This window comes from Theropithecus gelada, chromosome 7a, assembly GCF_003255815.1.
Source record: "Theropithecus gelada isolate Dixy chromosome 7a, Tgel_1.0, whole genome shotgun sequence".
Classification (NCBI taxonomy): domain Eukaryota; kingdom Metazoa; phylum Chordata; class Mammalia; order Primates; family Cercopithecidae; genus Theropithecus; species Theropithecus gelada.
The window spans coordinates 35,858,504-35,882,227 of record NC_037674.1 but is presented as its reverse complement, the minus strand read 5'-3'; the positions used below and the strand labels follow the sequence as shown (position 1 = coordinate 35,882,227).

General features: G+C 41.3%; 1 protein-coding gene and 1 long non-coding RNA gene across 3 annotated transcripts in view; one reads left to right on the top strand and one right to left on the bottom strand.

Annotated features, from left to right (window-relative positions):
• Positions 1-23,724, top strand: part of RORA (RAR related orphan receptor A) — a 740,821-nt gene that overhangs the window by 696,538 nt on the left and 20,559 nt on the right. For both annotated transcript variants that reach the window (XM_025389589.1, XM_025389590.1), the window contains 2 exons: positions 16,368-16,509; positions 19,492-19,887. In XM_025389589.1, coding sequence (XP_025245374.1) covers positions 16,368-16,509; positions 19,492-19,887 — 538 coding nt within the window. The remainder of the gene's footprint in view (positions 1-16,367; positions 16,510-19,491; positions 19,888-23,724) is intronic.
• LOC112627398 overlaps positions 1,742-23,724 on the bottom strand; it is a 42,299-nt gene continuing 20,316 nt past the window's right edge. Inside the window, exons 2-4 of the long non-coding RNA XR_003120171.1 lie at positions 20,571-20,696; positions 2,734-2,881; positions 1,742-1,927 (exon numbers count right to left, since the gene is read on the bottom strand). This is a non-coding gene — a long non-coding RNA (uncharacterized LOC112627398). The remainder of the gene's footprint in view (positions 1,928-2,733; positions 2,882-20,570; positions 20,697-23,724) is intronic.

Below are 23,724 nucleotides of genomic sequence, written 5' to 3'. Positions count from 1 at the left end.
GCTAACTCCAGACTTCTACAATGTCCCTGTCATAAGCTTATAAAAAGATACCTCCAGTAAGTTTAATTGGAATGTCATTGAGTCTTATTGTTAGCACACATATGTTAACACATCTGGCAAAACTGTGGGAAAGCTATCAGGAAGACCTGAGTTCCAGTCCTACTGCCTCCACTCGTCCATATTGTTTTAAGTGTGTCTTCATCTCTTTGTGACTCACTTGCGTCATTTTTAAAGTGGGTATAACACCTGATCTTCCTACTGTTTAGGACTATTCCAAGAATAGAAGAAGAATCTGTATATAAAAAAGTCCTTACAAATGGAAAAGTGCTATTTAACTCCAAATATTATCAGTATTATTTCTGCTATGACTATTTTTACTATTTCTGACCTTGATCATGGGGCAATGTGTACAGCACAGGCATAATGTGCAAATGGGGAATAGAGATGTTTATCCCAATAATTCAAGACCCCCCAAGCCCAGATTACCTCTATTATTCAAATCTCAATTTATTAAGATTTAAATCCTCATGCTTATATTGGAAGGGCCTTGAGACAGCTTACAGGATAAAACAGTGCAAAATAAACAGGAGAGAAGCTATTTAAACATTCAGGAGGCCTTTGAGACAGCCGATTGCTACAACCAGGCCTGAATCAGCCCTAAGGCTTTTTGAGGCTGAGTCAAAAAATAAAATCCACAAATTGGGTTAGCTTTCCTTTCATTAAATTAGAAAATACAATGTTGTAAAATACCTATAGACACAAATGACTACTAAGAGACTTCAAGGAAATTAACCTCATAATTTCCTTAATTCTTCATTTTACTGTTAGTCATGGTAACATCTGCTAATTTGTACATGTACAGATGCTTCATGTTGATCCCATCTTAGCAAAGCTTGAGATTTCTGCATACTACAGAACCATTTATGCCCTTTACTTCCAAAATCTGCCCTCCCTCAAAATTAGGTGACTAAATAAATAAATTAAGCAAAATGAGAGGCCAGGCATAGTGGTGTGTCCCTGTAGTCCCAGCTACTCAGGGAAGATTGACGCAGGTTTATCACTTGAGTCCAGGAGTTCAGGGTTACAGTGAGCTATGATCACACCACTGGACTCCAGCCTGGGCAATGGAGTGAGACCCTCTCTCCAAAAAAGTAAATAAAAATAATGAAAAACAAAACAAAATGAAATAATCTGTCTGGCCTATGCCATCCCAGGTTATAAGGTGAGAGTGAGTGGCCCGTGGCCACTGTCATCGCATTGATTTTTGGAGTTGGTTTGGCTGACGTGGCCAGGTAGCCATTGCCTTTCACCCTCACCCTGTCTGTGTTCTGCCTCCCAAATCTGTGTCCCTGGTAGACATGCCATGGCCTTTCTCAATAGAGGGTTTACAGACTGCAGTGCTTGCCTGCTGGGAGTTGCGGTGCTTTTTGTGCATTGCGTATCACCTGGGTGTCTTCTTAAATGGACAGGGTTCTAGGCAGCATCCCGGATACCAGTTCGCTACTTGTCCCTTCATTCTGCCCAAAAAACTGATCGCTTCCTCTGGGTCTGTCAGTAAGGCAAGTGATTATCTAGTAATTGATGGAAGTGATTATCAAGGAATCGAGTCTGGGAAAAGGACAAGGTGTAGGGGTAGGGGCTACTTCATATAAAATACCCCAACAATTTGGAAGATTAATTAACAACATGCTATTGAGTAAAACCTAAGTTGACTGAGTACCACTGTTCACATAGGCACAAACAGTGTGAATTTTCTTTTTACCCTTAATATTTATGATGACAAAAATAAAAGCAATAAGAAAACAAAAGGTATCCATTATTCCAAAGTTGTCATTTTTCTAGATTCCCTTCCAGATCTTGTCTGCAGACCTCTTCAGTGCCAAAGTGATTTTCAGTTATCTGTGGCTCTGTTCCTCTGCTCTGTTGACTTTATCCAACGAAAACCACAAAACAAATAAAACATAATTTTGTTGACAGATTGGGCCTATGCCTAGCCAGGGACTTGAACAATGTTATATGTTTATATCAGATACATATGCTATTTGTTCTCCATTATAATTTCCCTCTGCTGTAACACTTTTATTCCTAATTATAAAAATAGAAGTCAGACTTCTATTTTTGCCATTTTATGTTAATTATTTATCATGTTCTAACCAGGTAAAGGTGTTTCTATCATGATCAATTGTAAATAACTTTGCTGTGATAGTGTAATTAAACATAAGAAAAATTTCACATTAGACATATCAAATAGATACCTAATGAGAGAAAAAAGGTGATCAGTCATCTTCTGAGCTAATCATTTTGTGAATGTATTTTAAACTGCATTTTTAAATTAACAACCTGAGACCATAAGAAATTAGAGGGCCTGTTTAATTGCTGAAATAATGATTTTGGCACATAGTTGCTAAGCATTGTACATGAACAGCAAAAATGGTAGAAGCTTTGGTAACTTTTTCTGTCGTTTCTGGCTGTTCCTGGCTCATCTTCTCCCCATCCCCTTTGCTGTCTGTAGAGAGACAGCAGGTGCCATGCTTCTGCTCTGACTCTGGAACCAGACTGCCCAAGTTGAAATCCCAGCACTGCTATTTACCAGCTTGAGCACCTATACCACCGCTCTGTGCCTCAGTTCCCCCATCTGTAAAATGAGGACTGTAATTTTAATAACTTCATAGGGTTGTCATATGCATTTAAGGAAAGTACCTGGAAGAATGCCAGATGCATCAAAGCACTTACTAAGTGTTAGCTGTTGTTATCACTGTTACTACTAGGCAGACTTCTTGGTGGCTTGGTAATGCTGCTCTGTATAGTCAGATATTATTTCTGGGACATCTATGGGTGTAGTCTTGATTGTTGTGACCATTTGCAATATGTTACGTAGAATCTGTCAATAAAAAAGAATACTAAGAGCACTCCCTTGGGCCCAAGCACTATGTAAGCACTGTAAGGGATCCAAAGGGAAGACCAAATCTTTCCCTCAAGCAGTTTATGGTCTAGTTGTAGAGCTGAGGCCTGTGTAGGGAAAGCTAAATAGCAATGCAAGAACTAACTATAGAGTAAGGCCACAATCTATGATATACATAAGAAGCACATATAAGCACATATAGGCTGGGCACAGTGGCTCACACCTGTAGTCCCAGCACTTTGGGAGGCTCAGGTGGGAGGAATATGTGAGCACAGGAGTTCAAGACCAGCCTGAGCAATACAGCAAGACTCCGTCTCAACAAAAAAATTAAAAATAAAAAAAATTGACCAGGCATGGTGGTGTTTGCCTGAAGTCCCAACTACTCGGAAGTCTGAAGCAGGAGGATTGCTTAAGCCCAGGAGTTCAAGGCCACAGTGAGCTATGATGGCGCCACTGCATTCCGGCCTGGCAACAGAGCAAGACCCCTGTCTCAAAAAAAAGAAAAAAGAAACACATATCCAGTAGGCAGCATACCTCGGTAGTCTAGAGGAGAGTTGGCCTAGCAAGGTTTCACTGAGGAGGAACCAACCGTGGGCTGGAGCTGAGGAAGGATTTTCCCAGAGAAGGTGGCTGGGAGGGCATTCTGTGCTGAGGAAGGAGGAGAACAAGGAGTGGCAGAGGCAAAAGCCCAGAACTAGGGCAGTCTTGGTTGTATTAAGGGGACAGCACATAACTCAGTTTCATTGAAGCACAGGGTCACTTTCTGTGGCTAGTGGAAGATGAGGGTAGACAGGCACACCATCCTCAAATTTTTAAGGACTCCATTATGCCAAGGTTTTAATTATAAACGTATTTCACTTGTTCTCTTGAAAGAATCAGGGAACAATGTATTGGCACTGCTTCAGCCTGAATATTGCATTTCCGAAGAACATATGTTAGAATCCAGGCCTGCAAGGTTTTTAGTTCTGTTCCTAGAGACATTTCTGAGCTCTTGGAAAAGAATTTAGTTTCAGCCTTGGGTGAGCATGATGAGGGGGCATAACGTGCGCTGGGGCAGGCCTGCCAGGGAGGAGGGGCAGGTCGTGCCCCATGCCAGCAGAGGAAAAGGCCATAGTAACACTAGAGGCTGTAGATGTTAAAGTTCAATCTTCAAAGTGAATAAAAATATGAAGTGTTAGGAGGAAAATAATCATTGGTTAAGGTTTGCTTTTGAGAAATCATCTTGTTTGCCATTCAACTTCTGTTCCTAATTTCATCATGAGATACAGTGGTTGCTCAGATGATGAGGATGAACATTTGATCTCAAGACACACATACACAGACACGCACATACATTTTTTAATCCATATCCTTTTAGACATTTTGGCTATACAATTTTAACTGCAAGTTTTTTTAATGATAATGCACAGTCCAGTATTGGGGTTCGTGAATTGGTTTCTGATTACATTTAAACCCTTTTCCTCTTGATAAGACTAAGAATAAAGTGGCATTCGTTTGTCCAATATACAGTCATCAGTCAATACATTTAAGATGATGTCTTATTCAAAGCTTCCTCTTCTACCCAGTAAAGATAATTTGAGATAATGTCTCTGCATTAACAAATATATTTTGTTAAACAATAAAAAAGCCTTTCAAAATTATCTAGAGTGTATAAGTGACACCTTCCCCCACTGAAGCAGTTAAAGCCATTTCTGGAGCTTTTTATGTTTAGGTTAAAAAGCAGCTTTTATGAATGTTCCTTTTAGGCCCAAATTGTCTTTTAGAGGATTCTAATATTTTTATCTCGGTTGTGAAATGTCGCTAGCCGTGAACTAATTCTGTCCACTTTTCACCATTGATACATTCATGCTCAACATTTTTATTTCAACACTTTTTAATACGTGGCCCCAGTATTAGAGCTAGGCATTTAAAATGAAAATTCGACTTGGGGAAGGACAAGCTGTTATTGCATCCTTACGACGCCTGAGTTTCGGTTCGGTTATACACAGGTGGTAAGTGAAAATTTTTGTTTAGCTAAATCTTCCAGTCCTGTGATGAAATGTGCAAGTGGCAGGGTTATGTTAAACCCCAATTTGCATCACGATGATTCAGATTTTTTTTTATTTGTTTGTTTAGATCTTAATCATGTCTTAGTAACTGCTGCCCTTCCTCAGCTCACAGAAAACCCTGGGCTCGAGGCCATGTTGTAGATGGGGCCCTGACACAGCACCTGGCTTGGGGCAGGTCCCACGTGCGTGCTAGGGAATAACCATTGCTGAATGTCTTCGCTTGGACTGGATCTGAGTATGGCAAAGCACAGTCAAAAGCAGACATCGACACTTACCAAATACAACACGTGGGCCGCTTTAATCAGAGACCACTTGCGCATACAATTCTGCAGGGAGGCCAGGCACTATTGAACAAAAACGTAGCTCAGGAAATCTGAATTTCTGTGATTTATTGCTGCCACATGTATGAGTGTAGGACTGGACCAGCTAACTTTTGTGAATGAGGCTGCCTACCCTTTCTAAAGAACAACTTTTTTTCCTCATATGCGTCTTTGAGCACTTTTATTTCTGCCCCCCACCCAACTTTAATTTTATAATTTCATCTGCTTGATTTTAATACATGCGTGACCTGTGTTTACCCCTCAATGAAATGAAGTTATCCTCTTTTTCCCCCCCAGCCAGAGAGTTAACTTTTGCCCCACGTTGATCCAAAGATATTTCTTCCTTCTCACCCCCATGCTTCTGAACATTCTCAACAGGAAGTTGCCAAGATAAATAAAATTGTAACACAGTACATGCTTTCACATAGAAGATTCTCCGCTGTTCTTATCTCCATTTTTCTTAGTCTCAGACATAAAATGAAACGTGGACATACACCCACCTCAGCAGTCCCCCAAGTTCCCAATTTTTAGTTGTATTGGAAAATACAATAATTTGGGCAGGCAGATGAGCATTCATAATAAATCACAGAGTTATGAAGAAATCTTGGTTGTCAAAAGCAAGTGTGTAGCCGTTCCAAAGCGTCTGCCATTAGAATTCAGCAAGGCAGCTGTCAGCTGTTTTCTTGTAATTAAACAGCCAATGAGCAGCTAATTAAGACATATGTGTATACAGAAGTGGAAGTGGGTATGTTAATGAACTGTAGGAATCAATTCATTAAGTGAAAATTGTCAAAAGACCAAACATCAGATCCGCATTTCAGCCTGTGTTTCACTGAGAAAGAGCCCCACGCAGGAGGGGACAACTCAGAATCAGACCCCCGTTCACCTTCCCAGCCATACCTACAGGGCAGCGTCCAACCAGTCCATACTCTTAGACAAAACTATTAAAAACTCCAGTAGGAAGTGCCAGGCATATTTCCAGGCTTTTAAAATATATCTAACAAATGAGTGCTTTCCTACCTGTATGGAAACCTGGTATTTGATACCCTATAAAATGCCGTCTCCCTCATCTGAACCGTTGTAGGGAACTTGGGCTACAGAAATGAAAAGTGGTTTTTTGCTTGTTTGTTTTGTTGTTTGCTCATCTTTTGTTGTTGTTGTTATTCAGTCGGCCCTACATGTTTGTCTTGGTGCTTTTTAGGTGGTATATTAAGAAGTCTATGGTCTTTGGAATAAGACGCACCTAGGATTCAGGAATTCAAATCCTGGGCCTTCCCCTCCCCTGCTCTGTGACTTTGGGCATATGGCTTAACCTCTCTTAACTTTCTCATTTGTAAAGCAGAGATACATATCCCTACTTTGCAGTTGCAGGCTGCTGTGGATTGCAAATAATGATGGCAAAGTGTCCGACATGGTGCCTAGTGGGGAGTAGGTGCTCAGCATATCGTCACCACTGTTTTTATCACTGCCACCGTTTTTTCCTCTAGTTGTTCATTCAACAAGTATTTGTGACTTCTCTAAGTATTGCGTTAGCTACTGGAAACAAAGAAACAAGGCAGTCAGTCCCTGGAAAAGGTAGACATTAATAATACAACAAGGTAAGGGCTAGGAGGGGGATAAATTCAGGACTCTTAAGGGTACACATGGGAGGGGCCCCTCAACCAGCTTTGGGAGGGCCAAGGTCAGAGAAGGTTCCCAGAACAAGTGAATGTCTTCTCAGTGAATCCTGAAGGGAAGGAGAGAGTTTCTTTGGGGAACTGTGAACACAGCAGTTTAGGCTTGGTCATTGTATGACTTTGAGAAGAGCTGCCTGGACGTGTGGTCATTGTCTGGTCATCAGCAGGGAGCCATTAAGGGGCTCATAAGCAGAGAAGTGACTTGATGAGTGTGATGTTTTAGGAAGATATCTTTAGTAACTGTGAAATGGATTGGAGGGAATGAGAATGGAAGCAGGGGTCCCAATTAGGAGGCTGTATAATAACCAACTCAAGAAGTGAAAGACATGGAAACTTAAGAAAACTGCAGTAAAGTTGGAGACAAGTAGATGGATCTGAGAAACAGGAAGGTGCCAAGAAGCAGGCTAATTTGGTGACGCTTGGATATGGATGGGGAGGAGGCAGAGATTAAGGCAGTGAAGCCCATCTTTCTGCCTTGAGTAACTGAGGGTAAGATAATCCATGTCACTGAGCAAGAAAACACTGGAGAGGACAGCTGGGAAACAGGCTGTGGGTCAAGATATATTCTCTTCTAGGTCGGGTGCAATGGCTCATGCCTGTAATCCCAGCACTGTGGGAGGCCTAGGCAGGAGGATCACTTAAAGCCAGGAGTTTAAGACCAGTCTGGGCAACAAAGCGAGACCCTGTGTCCTCTACAAAAAAATTTAGAAATTAGCTAGGCATGATAGCATACACCGGTGGTCCCAGCTACTGAGAAGGCTGAGGTGGGAGGATTACTTGAGCCCAGGAAGTCGAGGCTGCAGTGAGCTGTGATAGCACCACTGTACTCCAGCCTGAGTGACAGAGACCCTGTCTCTAAATATATATATTCTGTTCCAGAAAGAAAAAAAAAACTCAGCTAAAGTGTTTAGAACTTATGTAGGTAAGGGGAAAGTCAGTGGGGGCTCTAGAAGGCCAAACCACAACTTTGGGTGAATGCCTATCCAAAGTGGGGGGAATATATTCAAACAACGTGACGGGGAGCTGGTGACACAGCGAGGATGAGGCTCAGGCCAGCCACATGCTGGTAAGCTGTGAACAACTGGCTCTCAGGAAAGCAAAATGTATCTATCTGTATGTAGATAACTTTGGTATCTATCTCACTGATGTAATTTCATGTAATTTTCAAACAATAATAAAATGTACAATATTCTTTATTTTAAATTTCATATAGACAAATAATTCTCACTGAATGCTCTCATGAATTTTGCTGAATTCTTACCTCTATCCCCATGGTTACAGTTGAGGAAAGACTAGTTCCAACATGAATGTTGTTGATATTTTGTTTACATTAATGAATAAGAGAGTGAAACAACAAAGACATTTTGGAACTTCATTCATTCGCCAATGATGACATGAATAACCTCCTTGCTGACTCAGTTAATCGTTTACAAATACTAGAAGAACATTTCTTCCACTTTTTGTGTTACTCACAGTGGGATCACTAGATATGATGTACTGTTAAGTTTAATCTGCATTATTAAACTTAACATTATTGTAATTTTCATCAGTTTTGTTTGTTTGTTTTGAGACAGAGTCTCACCCTGTCGCCCAGGCTGGAGTGCAGTGGTGTGATCTCAGCTCACTGCAACCTCTGCCTCCTAGGTTCAAGCAATTCTCCTGCCTCAGCCTCCTGAGTAGCTGGGATTACAGGCACCTGCCACCCGGCTAATTTTTGTATTTTTAGTAGAGACAGGCTTTCACCAAGTTGGTCAGGCTGGTCTCGAACTCCTGACCTCATGATCTGCCCACTTCGGCCTCCCAAAGTGCTGGGATTACAGATGTGAGCCACCATACCCAGTCTTTTTTTTTTTTTTAAGAGACAGGGTCTCACTCTGTTGCCCAGGCCAGAATGCAGTGGTACACTCTTAGCTCACTGCACCCTCAAACTCCTGGGCTCCAACAATCTTCCCACCTCACCTTCCCAAGTAGCTGGGACTACAAACACATGCCACTACACCTGACTAATTGTTTTATTTCCTGTAGAGACAGGGTCTGTGTTGCCCAGGCTGGTCTCAAACACTTGGCTTCAAGTGATCCTCCTGCCTCAGCCTCCCAAAGTGTTGGGATTACAGGCATGAGCCACTGCATTCGGCCATCACTGTTTAAATCTAGACAGTAAGCAAAATAATAAATCAAACCCTTATTTGTAGCATTTGCCAATTTCTGTGGTGTAAATAATCCCACCAATGGCCATTTTCAAGCCACCCGACCTGCTCTTTCACAGAATGCAGAGTAGGGAAGGGATGCAGAGCATGGTATAGTATTTCTACCTTCAGATATAAGGATAATTGATATAGATAACCTGAAGAACACTGATAATAGTAAAATAATCGTTAAAAAGTGGTTACTTTTTTTATGTCAGGAATGTGTCAGTTAATGTGTAATAACAGATTTAATAACTAGCCTTAACAACAAAATTCCTGAAATTATAGCACTCAGCTCTTGCAACAGTATGAGCCTTCTCCTGAACACCATGGCCTCCATCCCAGTTTGCAAGCTCCCATCTGGGGGGGTCAGTGAAAAATTCATAGTGTGCAGTCATTTTTTTTTTAAAGAAAAAGTATTAGGGAATAGAATTTCCAGAGAAGGTAAGGCACGTATCAGAAACAAAAGTCAGCGTAAGGCGTTTTGAAAAGCTAGGTGAAATAAGGGAGGAAACACTGGAGAGATGTCTTTGAGACAGTAAGAATTGAAACAAAAGGTGGATATGCAGGGACTCTATGTCAGGAAATCAAGAATGTGTGACACTGTTTTGTTTGTCCCACACTGAAGAAGATACACTTAAATGAGAGGGCACTGGACTTAAAATGAGGACAAGAGATTGAGTCCCAGCACTGACCCTTACCAGCCACAGGACCTTGGACAAGTCATTTAACATTCTAAGCTTCATTTTTGTTTTTGGCAAATCAGAAAACTAGAATCAATCTCTGGTTCTTAACAAGAGGAAGTCAAAGTCTTCAGGGAGCTTTTTAAAAATATGTACTATAAAAATGACAATTTTGGCTGGGTGTGGTGGCTCACGCCTGCAAATCCCAGCACTTGGGGAGGCTGAGGCGGGCGAATCATGGGGTCAAGAGATCGAGACCATCCTGGCCAACATGGTGAAACCCTGTCTCTACTAAAAATACAAAAATTAGCTGGGCGTGGTGGTGCACACCTGTAGTTCCAGCTACTCAGGAGGCTGAGGCAGGAGAATCACTTGAACCCGGGAGGCAGAGGTTGCTGTGACCCAAGGTGACACCACTGCACTCCAGCCTGGTGACAGAGCAAGACTCCGTCTCAAAAAAAAAAAAAAAAGACAATTTTTTTCTTTTTTGACCTATAAAAATGGCAATTTCTTATTGTTCAAACTACTATGTATGCCTGGACCACATCCCCAAGGGTTCTAGTTTGATAAATCTAAGGTGTATCTTTTAAAAGCTCTGTGGATGTTTCTGATGCATCACCCATATGTGAACCACTGTACCTGATAATCTCTCAACTTCTTTCAGCGCCAAAGGCCTGTTTGTTTTATTCTAATTTTCTATTTGCAATAGCCGCGTGTTAATATGCTGCCACTAGGTGGTGGTAGTGCGCCAACAGTCACACTGAGCATCTACTACCTGAAATGTATCATGGTGGCCTTCTGGCTCAAGCCCACCATGTTTGTAAATGCACATCTCCATGTATTTTAACATCCATAAAAAGTGAACTTTTACGACAGCCAAGTAATTTGTTAGCTCATGTTTTAGAAATAACAAAATTGCCAAATTATGTACTTGATATCTTTCCCAGCTAATTCACAACTTCAGCACTTTTTTTAACACCTCCTCAGTTCCACCCAAATCTTCACGCCCTAGCTTTGTGCTTCCCCTGCTCTCTGTATGACCTCCAAGCCCTGGAATTCATCTCTCAGCTCACTCACTTCCTAATCCTTTTGCAGGATTTCTCCCCAATCAGACAAAATCTATCTCTGTACTTAGAAGCACACTACTTCTACCTTGAGGTAGGAAGGGACCTACCACACTTTCTACTTTTCTTCTTCTTCCTCTCTTCTAATCTTTCTTCCTCTTGCGTGTTATTTAACTCTTAGTATTTTATCTGTTTAATTTTCCAAATCCTTAATCCTCTGATAACCACCCCCACAAGGAATACGGAAAAGAAGAGGTTTTTAAAAGAAAAATCAGCAGCAACCCAAACCCTCATTCTTCCTGAAATGCAAACTTCAGTATTCGTCTGAGTCATGGAGGTTTACTTACCCTGTTTCTCACTTCTCAGCTCTCACCTTATAACCCCACTTCACCTCTCGCGTCTGATATTTGATAGTTCTCCTTGTGGGCATGACTCTGTTGACTTAATCCAAAAGATAGATCTCCTTTCTGGTTCTTAGCTATGCCACTCCCAGAACTTTTCAGCAGGCATTTGCTCAGCTGACTTAGTTGAGGTATAAATGATGCTGTAAAGAATAAGGCGTGTCTGCTTGCGTGCCTGCTTTCCCCAAATCCTCAAACTGAGACTTCCAAATAAGGGTAATCCTTTTCCAAGCAGATAGTATGGAAGCTGGACATTGGTTCCAGCCACAGTGCCACTGCTCAAAGCACATACGGAATGCTTCCTGAGTTTGCCTTGCAATTTATGGCATAATTACACAGACATCTTTAATGATAGTTATTCTGTGCCCTTGCAGTAAGTTTCATTGTTTGTTTAAATGAGCTAAAGTGATTTAGAAATAAGTAAGGTGAAGTAAATGGGGCAGAATACTTCTGGTCAGAAATGAGGAAAAATGATGGACTCATGAGACTGATTTTCTTATGTGACTCCTAATCCAGATCAGGAGACAACTACAGAATGAGATTTTGTAAAATGTCTGGGCGGTAGGAAGCTGGGTCAGCTAAAGGTGCTAATGTTAGGGAAAACACTAATTTCAGAGTAGATTGCTCTTGCTACTTTATTTTGTATAACTTGTTTTTTACACTACCTAATTTAATGCTTGCCCTGTATGAGAACAACTAAGGAGGAATTCTTTTGACACACAAGAGAAGCAGAAAAACAAAACAAGATGACAGTGTAAGTTCTGACGTTAAACTATGTGAAGTCATATCCTGGCTTTACCCCATGCCAGAGCGGGGACTCTGAGCAAGTCACTACACCTCTCTAAGCCTCCGTTTTTTCATCCTTAAAAGTAGGGAAATGATAGCATTTGCCCAATATTGCCCTTGTCGGAAGTAAATGTCACAATCTGCATAAAGCATAGAGTGCCTAGTACAAAGTCAGTGCTGTTTTAATGGTACTTGGGATTTGTTTTAATCAGGTATCGTAAGACACACAGATATGGAGATGACTGTCATGAAGGAAGAAGTTTGTTACACAGTAGTTCCCCTTAGCCTCAGGGGGATGCCTGAAACTGTGAACCTTTTAGATACTGTTTTCTCCCATACATCCAGACCTGTGATAAAGTTAAACTTATAAATTAGGCACGATGAGAGATTAACAATAACAACATAAAACAATTATAAAAATATACTGTAATAAAAATTATGTGAACGTGGTCTTTGTCTGCTTTTCTCTTTCTCAAAATATCTTAATATTCTTTTACTGCAGTTGACGCAAGTAACTGAAACAAGGAAACCAAAATGGCGATTAAGGAGGGACTGCTGGACTCACAAATCCCTAGAGACAGGGCCCATGCCACGCCATACAGGGGACACACGGGGAAGTGCCAGGGTCTGTGAAGGGGAGAGGGATGTGGAGAAACACTGCCAAGAGCCCCCACTGTTTTCCACAGGAAGGAAGGCGCAGCAGGATGAGCAGGTTTAGGATAAGTGGCTAGTTTGAATCATTACAGACGGCGCTAGGGGGTAGGGGCTGTCCCTAATTGTCTGGTACCTGACCCTGGTGTGACCAGGGCAGGGGAATCATGGCTAGAAGCGTAAGGGCCTGATGAAGAAGGTGTCCTGGATATGGGCTCTGGCCCGCTTGGTTTTGTGTGAGAGGTGGCTGACAGCAGGTTGTTTGCTGTATGTAGGAGTTTTCCAGCCCTGAAAGGATAGTCCCTCCAGTGTCTGCAAAGCCCTAAGATGTCTGCATCCAAAATACAGAATAAAAAGATACGGTTTAATACAAGTACTCATTAAGACTGATAATCTGTCATCATCATTCTCATGCCCTTAACAGCAGAGCTAACTGATGATTAATATACGGTTTCTGCGTTAACAGTCCTGGACTTTATTAATGGTGGGTGGAAGTTAACTTAATATGTGTATGCAAACTAAAAAGTGGCATCCTTTTCCCTAATGACCCAACCATTATTCAAGAGCTGTGTCTAGTTCTGGATTTCAGACTTTTGAAAGAAATGAAGAAATAGTACTAGATACGGGGGCTTGCACTTGTAATCCCAGCTACTTGGGGGGCCGAGGTGGGAGGACCGCTTGAGCCTAGGAGTTCGAGACCAGCCTGGACAACATAGCAAAACCCTGCCTCAGTTTTAAAAAAGAAAACAAGAAGTAGTAGTGAAGAAATTGGAAAGGATTCTGAGAAGAAATATGCGAAGTGGAAAAGAGCCTAGAAAGAAAGGTGACAGATGCCGGGATCTGGTCTTCAGAAGAGATATCTGGGAAACAGCATGGCAGCCCTCAAGTACTAGCTCCACTTAAAGATTTAAAAAAATCATTCAGACATTCCCCGTATTTGGTGATCATAGAAGAAACTTTAACAGGCTTAATGTGAAGCAAACAAAATTCAACTTCAACTAAAAGAAAAGCAAATAAATTCCTGATTTTAGGCATCCACAGCGATGCCTTTACACAAGGGTATGAAGGTGAGTCTCAAAAAAGAGAGAAACACCTTTCAGCTTGGACAGAGATTATGTGTCTCAGAGGAAAATGAATACCGAGACAGCTGACCTCTTGGTATCTCTTTCTAAGGATTATCTGCCTCTGTGACCATTTATATTTTCTTGAATTCTCTCTAGTAAGCCCCAAAGAAAGCTTTACTTCTTCTTACTTCCTTTTCACAGGGGAAACACACACACACAAACAATAAAATAAAATAAAAAACATAGCTTTAGATATTTTTCAGAAGAGAGAGATTGCTTTACAGAAGAGGCGGGACTTGATCGAGGGTAGAGTTAAAGTACAACAGAGAGACAATCTGAGACATGAGGCCCCCAGCCTTGCCTATGTCAAGGTTAGCAAGCAGCTTGGCTGAAAACAAGAGGAGTGAGAAGTCAGGGTCCTGCCCCGTCCCATCGTAGGTTGGATTTTCCAAAGAACTGGAAACTGAGGTCATATACATCAACTTGGTTAACAAAGGCCCCCAACCATTACAAAGGAAGGCAGGTGCACTTCCTCTCAAGCTGCCCACATACCTTCCCACCTGCCTATTGTAGGAAAAAAAAAAAAAAAGCACAGATAAACAAAAAGAAAATTAAAATCTGATTGGCCCCACCAACTGGTGCCAACAATTTGGGGCATAATTTTCCAAATGTTCTTTTATAGTAAATATATGGGTGCCCTTTTTCCCCCAAAACTTGGATTATACTATGTTTAGCTCTTTAGTTGCTTTTTTAAAAATTCAATGGTATATTTTTATCACCTTTTTATATCAATATTTCTGAAATACCATTTGTAGTGGTTGCTGAATTCCATTGTATGAGTATACAGTATGACTCTCTTAATTCAGTAATGTTGGACAATTAGGATCTTTCTACATTTTGTATATTATAAATAGTACTGTAAAGAACACCCTTGTAGGAAAATCTTTGTACCATTCTTAATATTTCTTTAAGGTGTATTCCTTAAAAGATTAGCTCAGTGGGTAGGCTTTTTAAAAATTTTTCATACAACTGCCAAATTGACCTCCAGAAAAATCGTTTGGTGGGAGAGCACCCTTATCAGTTTGCCTGCCATTCTGTTGATTCTTTAGGATTTTACCTCTCCCCACTAGTGTTGCCCTTGTTGGGGTCATCTATCTTCACAATTAAAGCTTTGAAGATAATAATCATCTTTTGTACCCTTCATGGCTTTGCTTCATGGAAATGACTCTACTGATCTTATTTATTTTCTGCATACATCCCTAGCTTGCAAAACCACTGAAAGATAAATCAGCAATAAAAAGATAACAAAGTGGCTCATGCCTATAATCCCAACACTTTGGGACGCCCAGGCGGGAGAATCACTTAAGGCCAGGAGTTCAAGACAGGCCTGGACAACACAGTGAGACCCCCCATCTCGACCAAAAAAAAAAGTTGATAGATAGATAGATAGATAGATATAAAATTAGCCAGGCATGATGGTGTGCACCTATAGTCCCAGCTACTCAGGAGGCTGAGGAAGGAGGATGGCTTGAGCCCAGGAGTCCAGCCTGAATGACAGAGCAAGACCCTGCCCCCTCCCCTGAAAAAAGCCCCCGTGTGTTTGGAAATTAAGGAATATGCTTCTAAATCACATCTGGAGTAAAGAAGAAACCTACTGAAAATTAGAACATGTTTTTCACTGAATGAGAATGAAAATACTACATAGTAAAGCTTTGGGGTTGCTTTTAAAACATCACTAAAAGGAAAACTTGACACTTTAAGAATAAACAGTGAAAATTAATCAGCTAAAAGTACAGCTCAGGAAGTTAGCAAAAACAAACAAAAATAAAGTTATTGAGGTCAGTAGCTTCTTATACATCTTTGTATCCCCTCTCATTTCCCAAACAGTGCTTGACACATGAGAGCAACTTGATGAGCATCGGACTGGATTTGTTCAATCTTTAAAGGCCATGGTTCTGAACATGTGGTATTTCTAAACTGTCAGGGATGAGGGAATGTTTCCAATCTGATTGATCTGCCAAAATAATCCATCCAAGTGTTATCTAATGCTTGCAATAGTAGATTCGAAGTTGGGGAGTAAGAAACGCCTAATGGGCCATGTGTTGAAGTGGGCTAGTGAAGATTACCATGGTTCACCAGGTTCACAGTGCCCTAGGTTATGGTATGGCTGCCTTTTCCTTAACTTGGAGATTCCAGGGAAGTGTTTTGTGTTTATTGTACAAAAAAATCTCTTGGAGATAAAGGCTAAAGGTAAGTCCCTTTGTATCATTCCATCAGGCACATTGCTTTTTGATCATCAGAATCCAAGAACAAGGACCTGGTCCTATGCCTTTTACATGGGCAACTGTCTGTTGAAGTTAAAGAAAGTTTTGCATGTATAAGGGATGGAGGATTAGGCCCTGGGGATCAATTTTACTCAAGGAAAAAGAAGTAACTTTAATTTCATTAATGGTCTCCTGGATGATTCTGCTACAAGTTTAATTCTCCATTAAATATTAATGCCGCTCAGTGCCTAGCATCCTGCCTTCAGTATCATACCACTCATTCTGACACTAACCTGTTTTATATTTTATAACCGTATCACAGGGCTTTTTCAGGAGAAGTCAGCAAAGCAATGCCACCTACTCCTGTCCTCGTCAGAAGAACTGTTTGATTGATCGAACCAGTAGAAACCGCTGCCAACACTGTCGATTACAGAAATGCCTTGCCGTGGGGATGTCTCGAGATGGTGAGCTCTCACAGCTTGAGTTGTACAGTTGCAAGGGGTTGTGAAAGTGCCTTTTAAAACCTGGACGCAGATCTGCCAATATCTGCCCCGCCTGTCCCCTCCTCATTATTCCACCTCACGCCCCCCGTGCTCCTCTGGCAGCTTCATAGAACTCACAGCAGCCGCTTCCTCCTCCTCCTCATCCTCAGTGTCAGCCAGCTGGCTGATGGGTGGGGGTGGTGTGGAAGAGAAGTGTCTCGTGGTCAGAACACCTTCAGATTTTTGATATTTCAGCCATTATAGGTGGGTCGATTGATTGACGGTAAGTGTCATCTGGGGCCTTACTAAAGATGCCTCCTCTAGGCATTTTCCCCCGTAGGAAACGTGAACCACAACTGTTACTTGCTTTACACTAGTAAGTCTATTGGAGGTTGAGATGAAGCCGCTTTTATGCTAACTGGATATTTTGAATCACATGCCAAAGCCAACTATTTGTACATACAGAATGTGTGAAAATAGTGCAAAGCATGGCTCAATGACAAGTGTTCTTTTCATTAAACGAAGCTACTTTAAGGAATAGAGACCATCTATCATTCAAGTACAAAACGTTTCAAGATCTTCCTGGAAAACTATCTTAAGTGCACTGAATAATCGACACCAGATTTCAAGACAGTTATGCTTATACGTGGAAACTGGGCAGAAAGCACAGCGGGTCCATTTTAAGGATTTTTTCCAAATATACCAGCTGGCTCTCTTAAGAGATCCCTTTGAAGGAAAATGTCTCCTCCAATGGAATTTCAGCCTGTGGAAAAATACTTCAGAATGCGGAGCAGGCTTTCCAACAGTCTGCCTTCCCCGTAATCTGATGTTCTTAGCACCCGTAGACCTACATAGGCACGAGTTCACTTTTGCTCCTGCATATTCTAAGAGGCCACTCTGTGCACCACTACAAAAGTGAAGCTTTTGTCATTGGAAGTTACAAATCACAGAACTTCCACCATATTCTCAGAAATTCCTGTGACATGCAACTCAGCAGATTTCATCTTCTGATGGTACTAAACCGACAAAGTTAGGTATATCTCCTCCATTTGTAAGTTCAAATCAGAAGTTGTGTGTGCATTTTCTCAAGAGCTGGTCCCTTTATTTCACTTACAGGATATAATTGCCATTGTTAATATTAAGACAAAAGTTAAATCATAATTGCAGAGTCACAGCAGAAAGTTTCACCTGTGGGTATTAGGCCCCTTAGGTGTCCTAGAAAATGTTTTCCAAAACATTAAGCACCTTCAGTATGCCTTCTGAAAATTTTGCATACAAGAAATAGCACAAGTTGTTGTAGGCATAGAATGAATTCTGGAGGTTATGAAATTATGGTTCTGAAACTCAGAGCCCACATCAGCCTGGTTGCTGCCTGAGCAGCACCACCTAAGTTTGTTATCTGAGTCGTGGAAACTGGAAAGTGACCAGTATTCCAGCTCACTTGTTTCCTCTGTGAACAAGGACAGAGCGTCCTCTTTGGCAAGAAAAGAATTCACCACCTGGCCACTGTGGGGGCTTTGGTTCCCAACTTCGTGTCCATCTATCCTGCCTCCTGCCCTGGACTCTCATAACTATGATCTTAGTCAAATGGCTGGATGCATCCACCCCATCAGCTATAAATTTAATCACAATCTATTAGGAGAACTAAGTCCCTCCAGCAAAGGCTGAGTCGAGCTGAAAAATCAATGAGTTCATGGAAGAAGTCAGACCAGGAAATCATAGGGTTTTTTGTTTGTTTTTGTTTTCAGTTATCTTGGTGTTTCACAAGAATTCATTTGATATTCTGAATGAACTGGAAAGTTACTATAGTGATGGCTCCACTTTAAATATGGGGACACATCCCAAAGAGAAGCATTACAAACAGAAATCTGCCCAACAAGGATTATATATTATAAGGATCTTATATTATAATACCATATTTGTCCTTCCCAAATCCTGATGCTGTGATTACTTGAGGCTAAATGAGAACAGCAGAAAGTGTTTAAAGATGGGTCCGGTTGGGTGTGATGGCTCACACTTGTAATCCCAGCACTTTGGGAGGATGAGGCTGGAGGATTGCTTGAGCCCTGGAGTTCCAGACCTCAAGCCAGGGCAACATAGCAAAAATCCACCTCTACATAAAGTGAAAAAATTAGCTGGGTGTGGTGGTGTGCACACGTGGTCCCAGCTACTTAGGAGGCTGAGGTGGGAGGATCGCTTGAACCTTAGAAAGTTGAGGCTGCAGTGAGCCACGTTCACATCACTGCACTTCAGCCTGGGTGACAGAGAGCAAGACTCTGTCTCTAAATAAATAAATAAATAAATAAATAAATAAATAAAAAGATGGGTCTCAGGGTTCCACAGGGGCTGCCATGACCTATGAGTGGAGGAGGGGCTTCTTGGGTCAGGTACTCTGATGTAATTCAAAGAATTAGAGAGGCCTCGTCCAGTTCATTCAGACCTCACAATGCAGCTGCAGAATTAGCCATTTGATCAAGGAGGACCGTCAGAGCGCACAGGGCAGTGAACTGAATGAGCGCTGAGGTTTGGCTGCTTTTTACTCCTCGAACCCTGTGAGTCTTTGCTTCCCTGCGCCTTGGTCTGCATGTGGGAGAGAAAGAGGCAGCCTAAACCAGCTGCACAGAGGGAGAGTGAACAGCCCATTAAGTTATCAGTGGGGCCCAGTGGGTAGAGTGGGGATGTGACAGCAGGAAAACAGAGATGGCATCTCTCTGGGCCTATCCTACCTGCACCAGGTCTCTTTCTGCAACATGAGTTTCTCTGGGATGTGTGTTTGCTGTTGGGGAGCTGGAGTGAGCCTGTGTGGGTTGGAACTGTTTTCACCTCTGAATATGTCCTTATTTTGTGGTCATGCAGTTTTGGATTGAGATTGTCTGAGACTTCAAAGGAAACCCCAAAGCTCGCAGGAGAGAATATTGAAGAAAAGCGCATTGTATGTAGTATGGTTTGGCTTTTTTCTTCCAGCTGTAAAATTTGGCCGAATGTCAAAAAAGCAGAGAGACAGCTTGTATGCAGAAGTGCAGAAACACCGGATGCAGCAGCAGCAGCGCGACCACCAGCAGCAGCCTGGAGAGGCCGAGCCGCTGACGCCCACCTACAACATCTCGGCCAACGGGCTGACGGAACTTCACGACGACCTCAGTAACTACATTGACGGGCACACCCCTGAGGGGAGTAAGGCAGACTCCGCCGTCAGCAGCTTCTACCTGGACATACAGCCTTCCCCAGACCAGTCAGGTCTTGATATCAATGGAATCAAACCAGAACCAATATGTGACTACACACCAGCATCAGGCTTCTTTCCCTACTGTTCGTTCACCAACGGCGAGACTTCCCCAACTGTGTCCATGGCAGAATTAGGTAATGGCATGCATGCTTCTCCTGGGATGCTCTGTTCATGCCCTTTAAAGTAAAAGGGGCATGTCTGACTTTCCTCTAATGAGTTCTGCTACATGTTGCAATTCACCTTTACCATTTGGGCCACTTCATTTTCTGCCCTGCCCCCTTGCTTTTGACCCTCTGCTGTTTCCCATGGTTTATCCAATACCTGCATTGACCTCTCAGCATTAGAAATGGGACAAAACCAACGGAAGCAGTCTTTGAATTCTGCAGAAAACTGGAAGCTCAGGAAATGGCTACATTAACTTCATTAGTGGTTTAGTTATATTCCAGGGATTGCTTTATACCTAAGGTGACAAAAGAAAATGGCAGTCCACAAACTGAACTTGGCCCATAGACGTATTTTTTTGACCAGTGCAGTTTTAAAATTTTTGAATCAGTTGCTAATATTTAAATTTGGATAATTATACCCAAAAGTTCAGATTTTTTAGCTTCTTGTGGGAGGGGAAAAAATGATCTATTTACAGTGGGCCAACATTTGTGAATGTCAACAGCCAACTGGCAACAGCCAGGGGCTTACACCTTTCAATGGGCCCATCCCACTCCTGCCATTTATATCATATGCACAGCCCCTGTAGGCATCTAAGTTTTGCAACTCTGATATACAGTATAAATGTTCAACAGAAATTAGCTGCTTTACTTACCAGAATGATCTGATGATGGATATTGGTAACAAAATTGATGTAATTCATATAAGGCTCACCATGCAAAAGACAAAAAACTGTCCTTTTCTTATTGCTGGAACATTACTGCTTCTTGGGAGATGTGACCTAGAAATGTTGATAACACAGACAATGGGCAACTTTCCATTTCAAGAAGGTTGTGTTAACATCCACTGCTATATTTAATCGATTTTTAAGTACAGCACTATTATTAGAAAAACTTTGATAAGAACCTTTGTAGTTTTTGAATTTGATCTGCTCCTCCTGGTGGTTCCTCACACAAGGTTATAATCCTTTGGGATATTTCAATTAGTTGCTGTGGAGATGACTAAGTTAATACGAGGAGAGAATGAAGACTTCAGATGGAAAAGAAACAGCAGGTTCAGACTTGAGCACAGAAATCCTCAGTTCACAGAAATAATGGCTGTGTTCTTTAGACGGTTTCTCTACCTCTGCACCCCATAAAACATCTTTTAAGTGAAAATTTATATTTCCAGTAAAATCTTTCTCCAAATAGAACAAATTGAATGTTCTTTACAGTTTTTACACAAGCATCTCTTTATGGGTCTAAATTTAAATCCTCAAGAGCAGAGACATTTTAAGCCTGGTCTTTAACCACTGAACAGCATTAAAAGGTGTATTGCAGCTCTTTTGATTAACAGAGAAACCTCTGAACTAGAAGCCAAGCTGAGCAGAGGTAGGTTTGGTTTTTTTTTTTTTTTTTTTTTCTTGAACTAGAACAAAAACCTTCCATTTTTGTCATGAAATCTTGGTTGGCTGAGCCTTAAGCAGAACTGTAATGAAAGTAAAATTTTCAGATATGAATAAGGATTTGATTGAAAGCTGACATGATACCATGAAAAATGACCTGACTCACTTTAGGTTTGCTTCCACCTTACCATAAGTATTAGTGACTCTGTCCTGTTTGCTTGTCAAATGTTCAATCCTGAAATAAATCCATAGGCCTTAGGCAAAGCATTGCCCTTGAACATGGCACTTTGGCTAAAAAATGCACTGACACCGAAGTGGGGCCAGAGATGGCTGAGCTGATTCCCTGAGGCTCCCGGACAAGTCAGCTTCCTCTTCCGTGGTCTCACTCTCCAGTGCAGTCTGGGAGCCCTGCCCCCTCATTGCTTGCTCTATGTGCTTTTAAATTAGGAATTTTTCACAGGTGGTGTGGCATTTTCCAGGATAAATTAAATGAGATCATCACTAGGAGAATTCCCAAACCCAAAACTAAACTAGCATTTATCTGGAAAGGATATAATTGGGCTGTAATTCTCTTATCCCATTTATGCATGCAAAGTGTTTCAGGGAGCTAAGAGTATCATGAAAGTGGCCCAAGTCTTGTTGCTGCTTCTCCAAAGCTACTTACATTTCCCTGGTATTTCTTTTGGGGCTTACAGCCTGCTATCTCTTTAAGACTCTTGACTTCATTTTAGGCTAAACTTTGTCATCAGATTTTAAACAAATGAAACCAATTATGTAATAGGAAGATAAATTATAAACCAACACGTCCTAAGTCCAATTCTCTCTTTCAAGTGTAGTATGCACAACCTATTACTTTTAGTGAAAAATATGTCTTCATCCTTGGCTAGGAAATTTTGCCCTTGGTGTACAATTAGTACCTGAATTATACATTCCAGATAAACAACCTAGGTTTTAAGTGCAAATTATGTTTGTTACTATAATTGATATCTAAAGCTTTGCACAGGAGAAACAACTGATATATTGGGCAAACATGAGACAAGAAATCCACTTATATGGGTGGTGGTCCTAGCATTAATATAAGTTGTACAACCCAGTATAAGTCACATAACATCTGTGAGCTGTAGTTTCTCTACCCCTAGAATATAAAGGTCTGTGTCTCAATCATAGCTCTGCCACTTGCCAGCTGTGACACCTTGAAGAAGTTACTTCACTGTGGTTCAGTTTCCTCATCTGTAAAATGGAGATAATACTAGTACCTTTCTCCTGGGGTTGTTTTAAGGATTAAGTGAGAAAACACATATATTTAGGATAGATACAAATTAGGTGGGACTGGCATATAGTAAATGCTATATGTGTTAACTGTTATCATAATTCTTAATGTCATTATTATTTGTTAAACAAGGACAGTTTGGACTAGATGCTTCCTAAAGTTCCTTCCCACTGTGAAAATCTGTGACTAACTCTGACGCCAGGACTTCCCATCTGAAGTATCAAAGCGCTGGCTGTATTGCTGAAACAGTCATGGTTGGGGCACATGACTTGCCCCAGTCACAAAGTGAGGTAGATAGATTATCTGCTGAGCTCAGACAGAAGCCAGGTCTCCTAACTTCTAGCACAAAGTGTTTCACTATTCCAGACTTTATCTGAGAGACCACGCTTAAATTCTCGACTTTTATTCAGCCTGACCATACTCGCGTTTGCTGAAATGGAGATTTAAAAATAGCAAAGTGTCTAAAATGTTACACTTGCCAAATCGACTATGAATTGGAATGAAAGGCTGTTGGTGAGCAGATGGTGTGAATGCAACCACTGCCCTCTACTGGTATGTCATGTACATTGCATGATTTGTTGTCTCACTTTTTATTGGCTGTTTTAAATAGGTAGGGATAAGTGGCCACAGTTTCTTAAGACAAAGTGAAACCACAAGATGCTAAGTATCTTATTAACTAGAAATGAAGCATAACCTGGAAGGAAATGATATGAGCCTCTTCTCATCCTTCACTCCACAGCATTCCCCTCTGCTTCCCCGTAAACTCTTCATCTTCATCATTTTTTTATTGGCAAAAATTGGTTTACATTCTAGAAACGATCTTATATAGTGAGAGTTCTTTCCAAAAGAGGTAGTTCACTACCTTATTTATGTATTTTCTTGTTTCTTACTCCCCATTATTTTTGTCTTTACTCACCTCTTCTCAAGCATCATTGATTCTAAGACACATAATTTACTGGCTTCTCCCTCTCACTCTCAGTTTCTCATTCTTTCCTTTACATTTGTTCTTTTGTGTGTGTGTGTGTGTGTGTGTTTATGTTATTTATTCATGCTGTTTTAGTGTCTGTGTGCTTCCAAGAAGGGCTGTTCAGGTTTATTATGTTTCAGTGTCTCTAAGGAGATTCTGGTTTCCAGCTCCATTTAGGTGAACCTGCT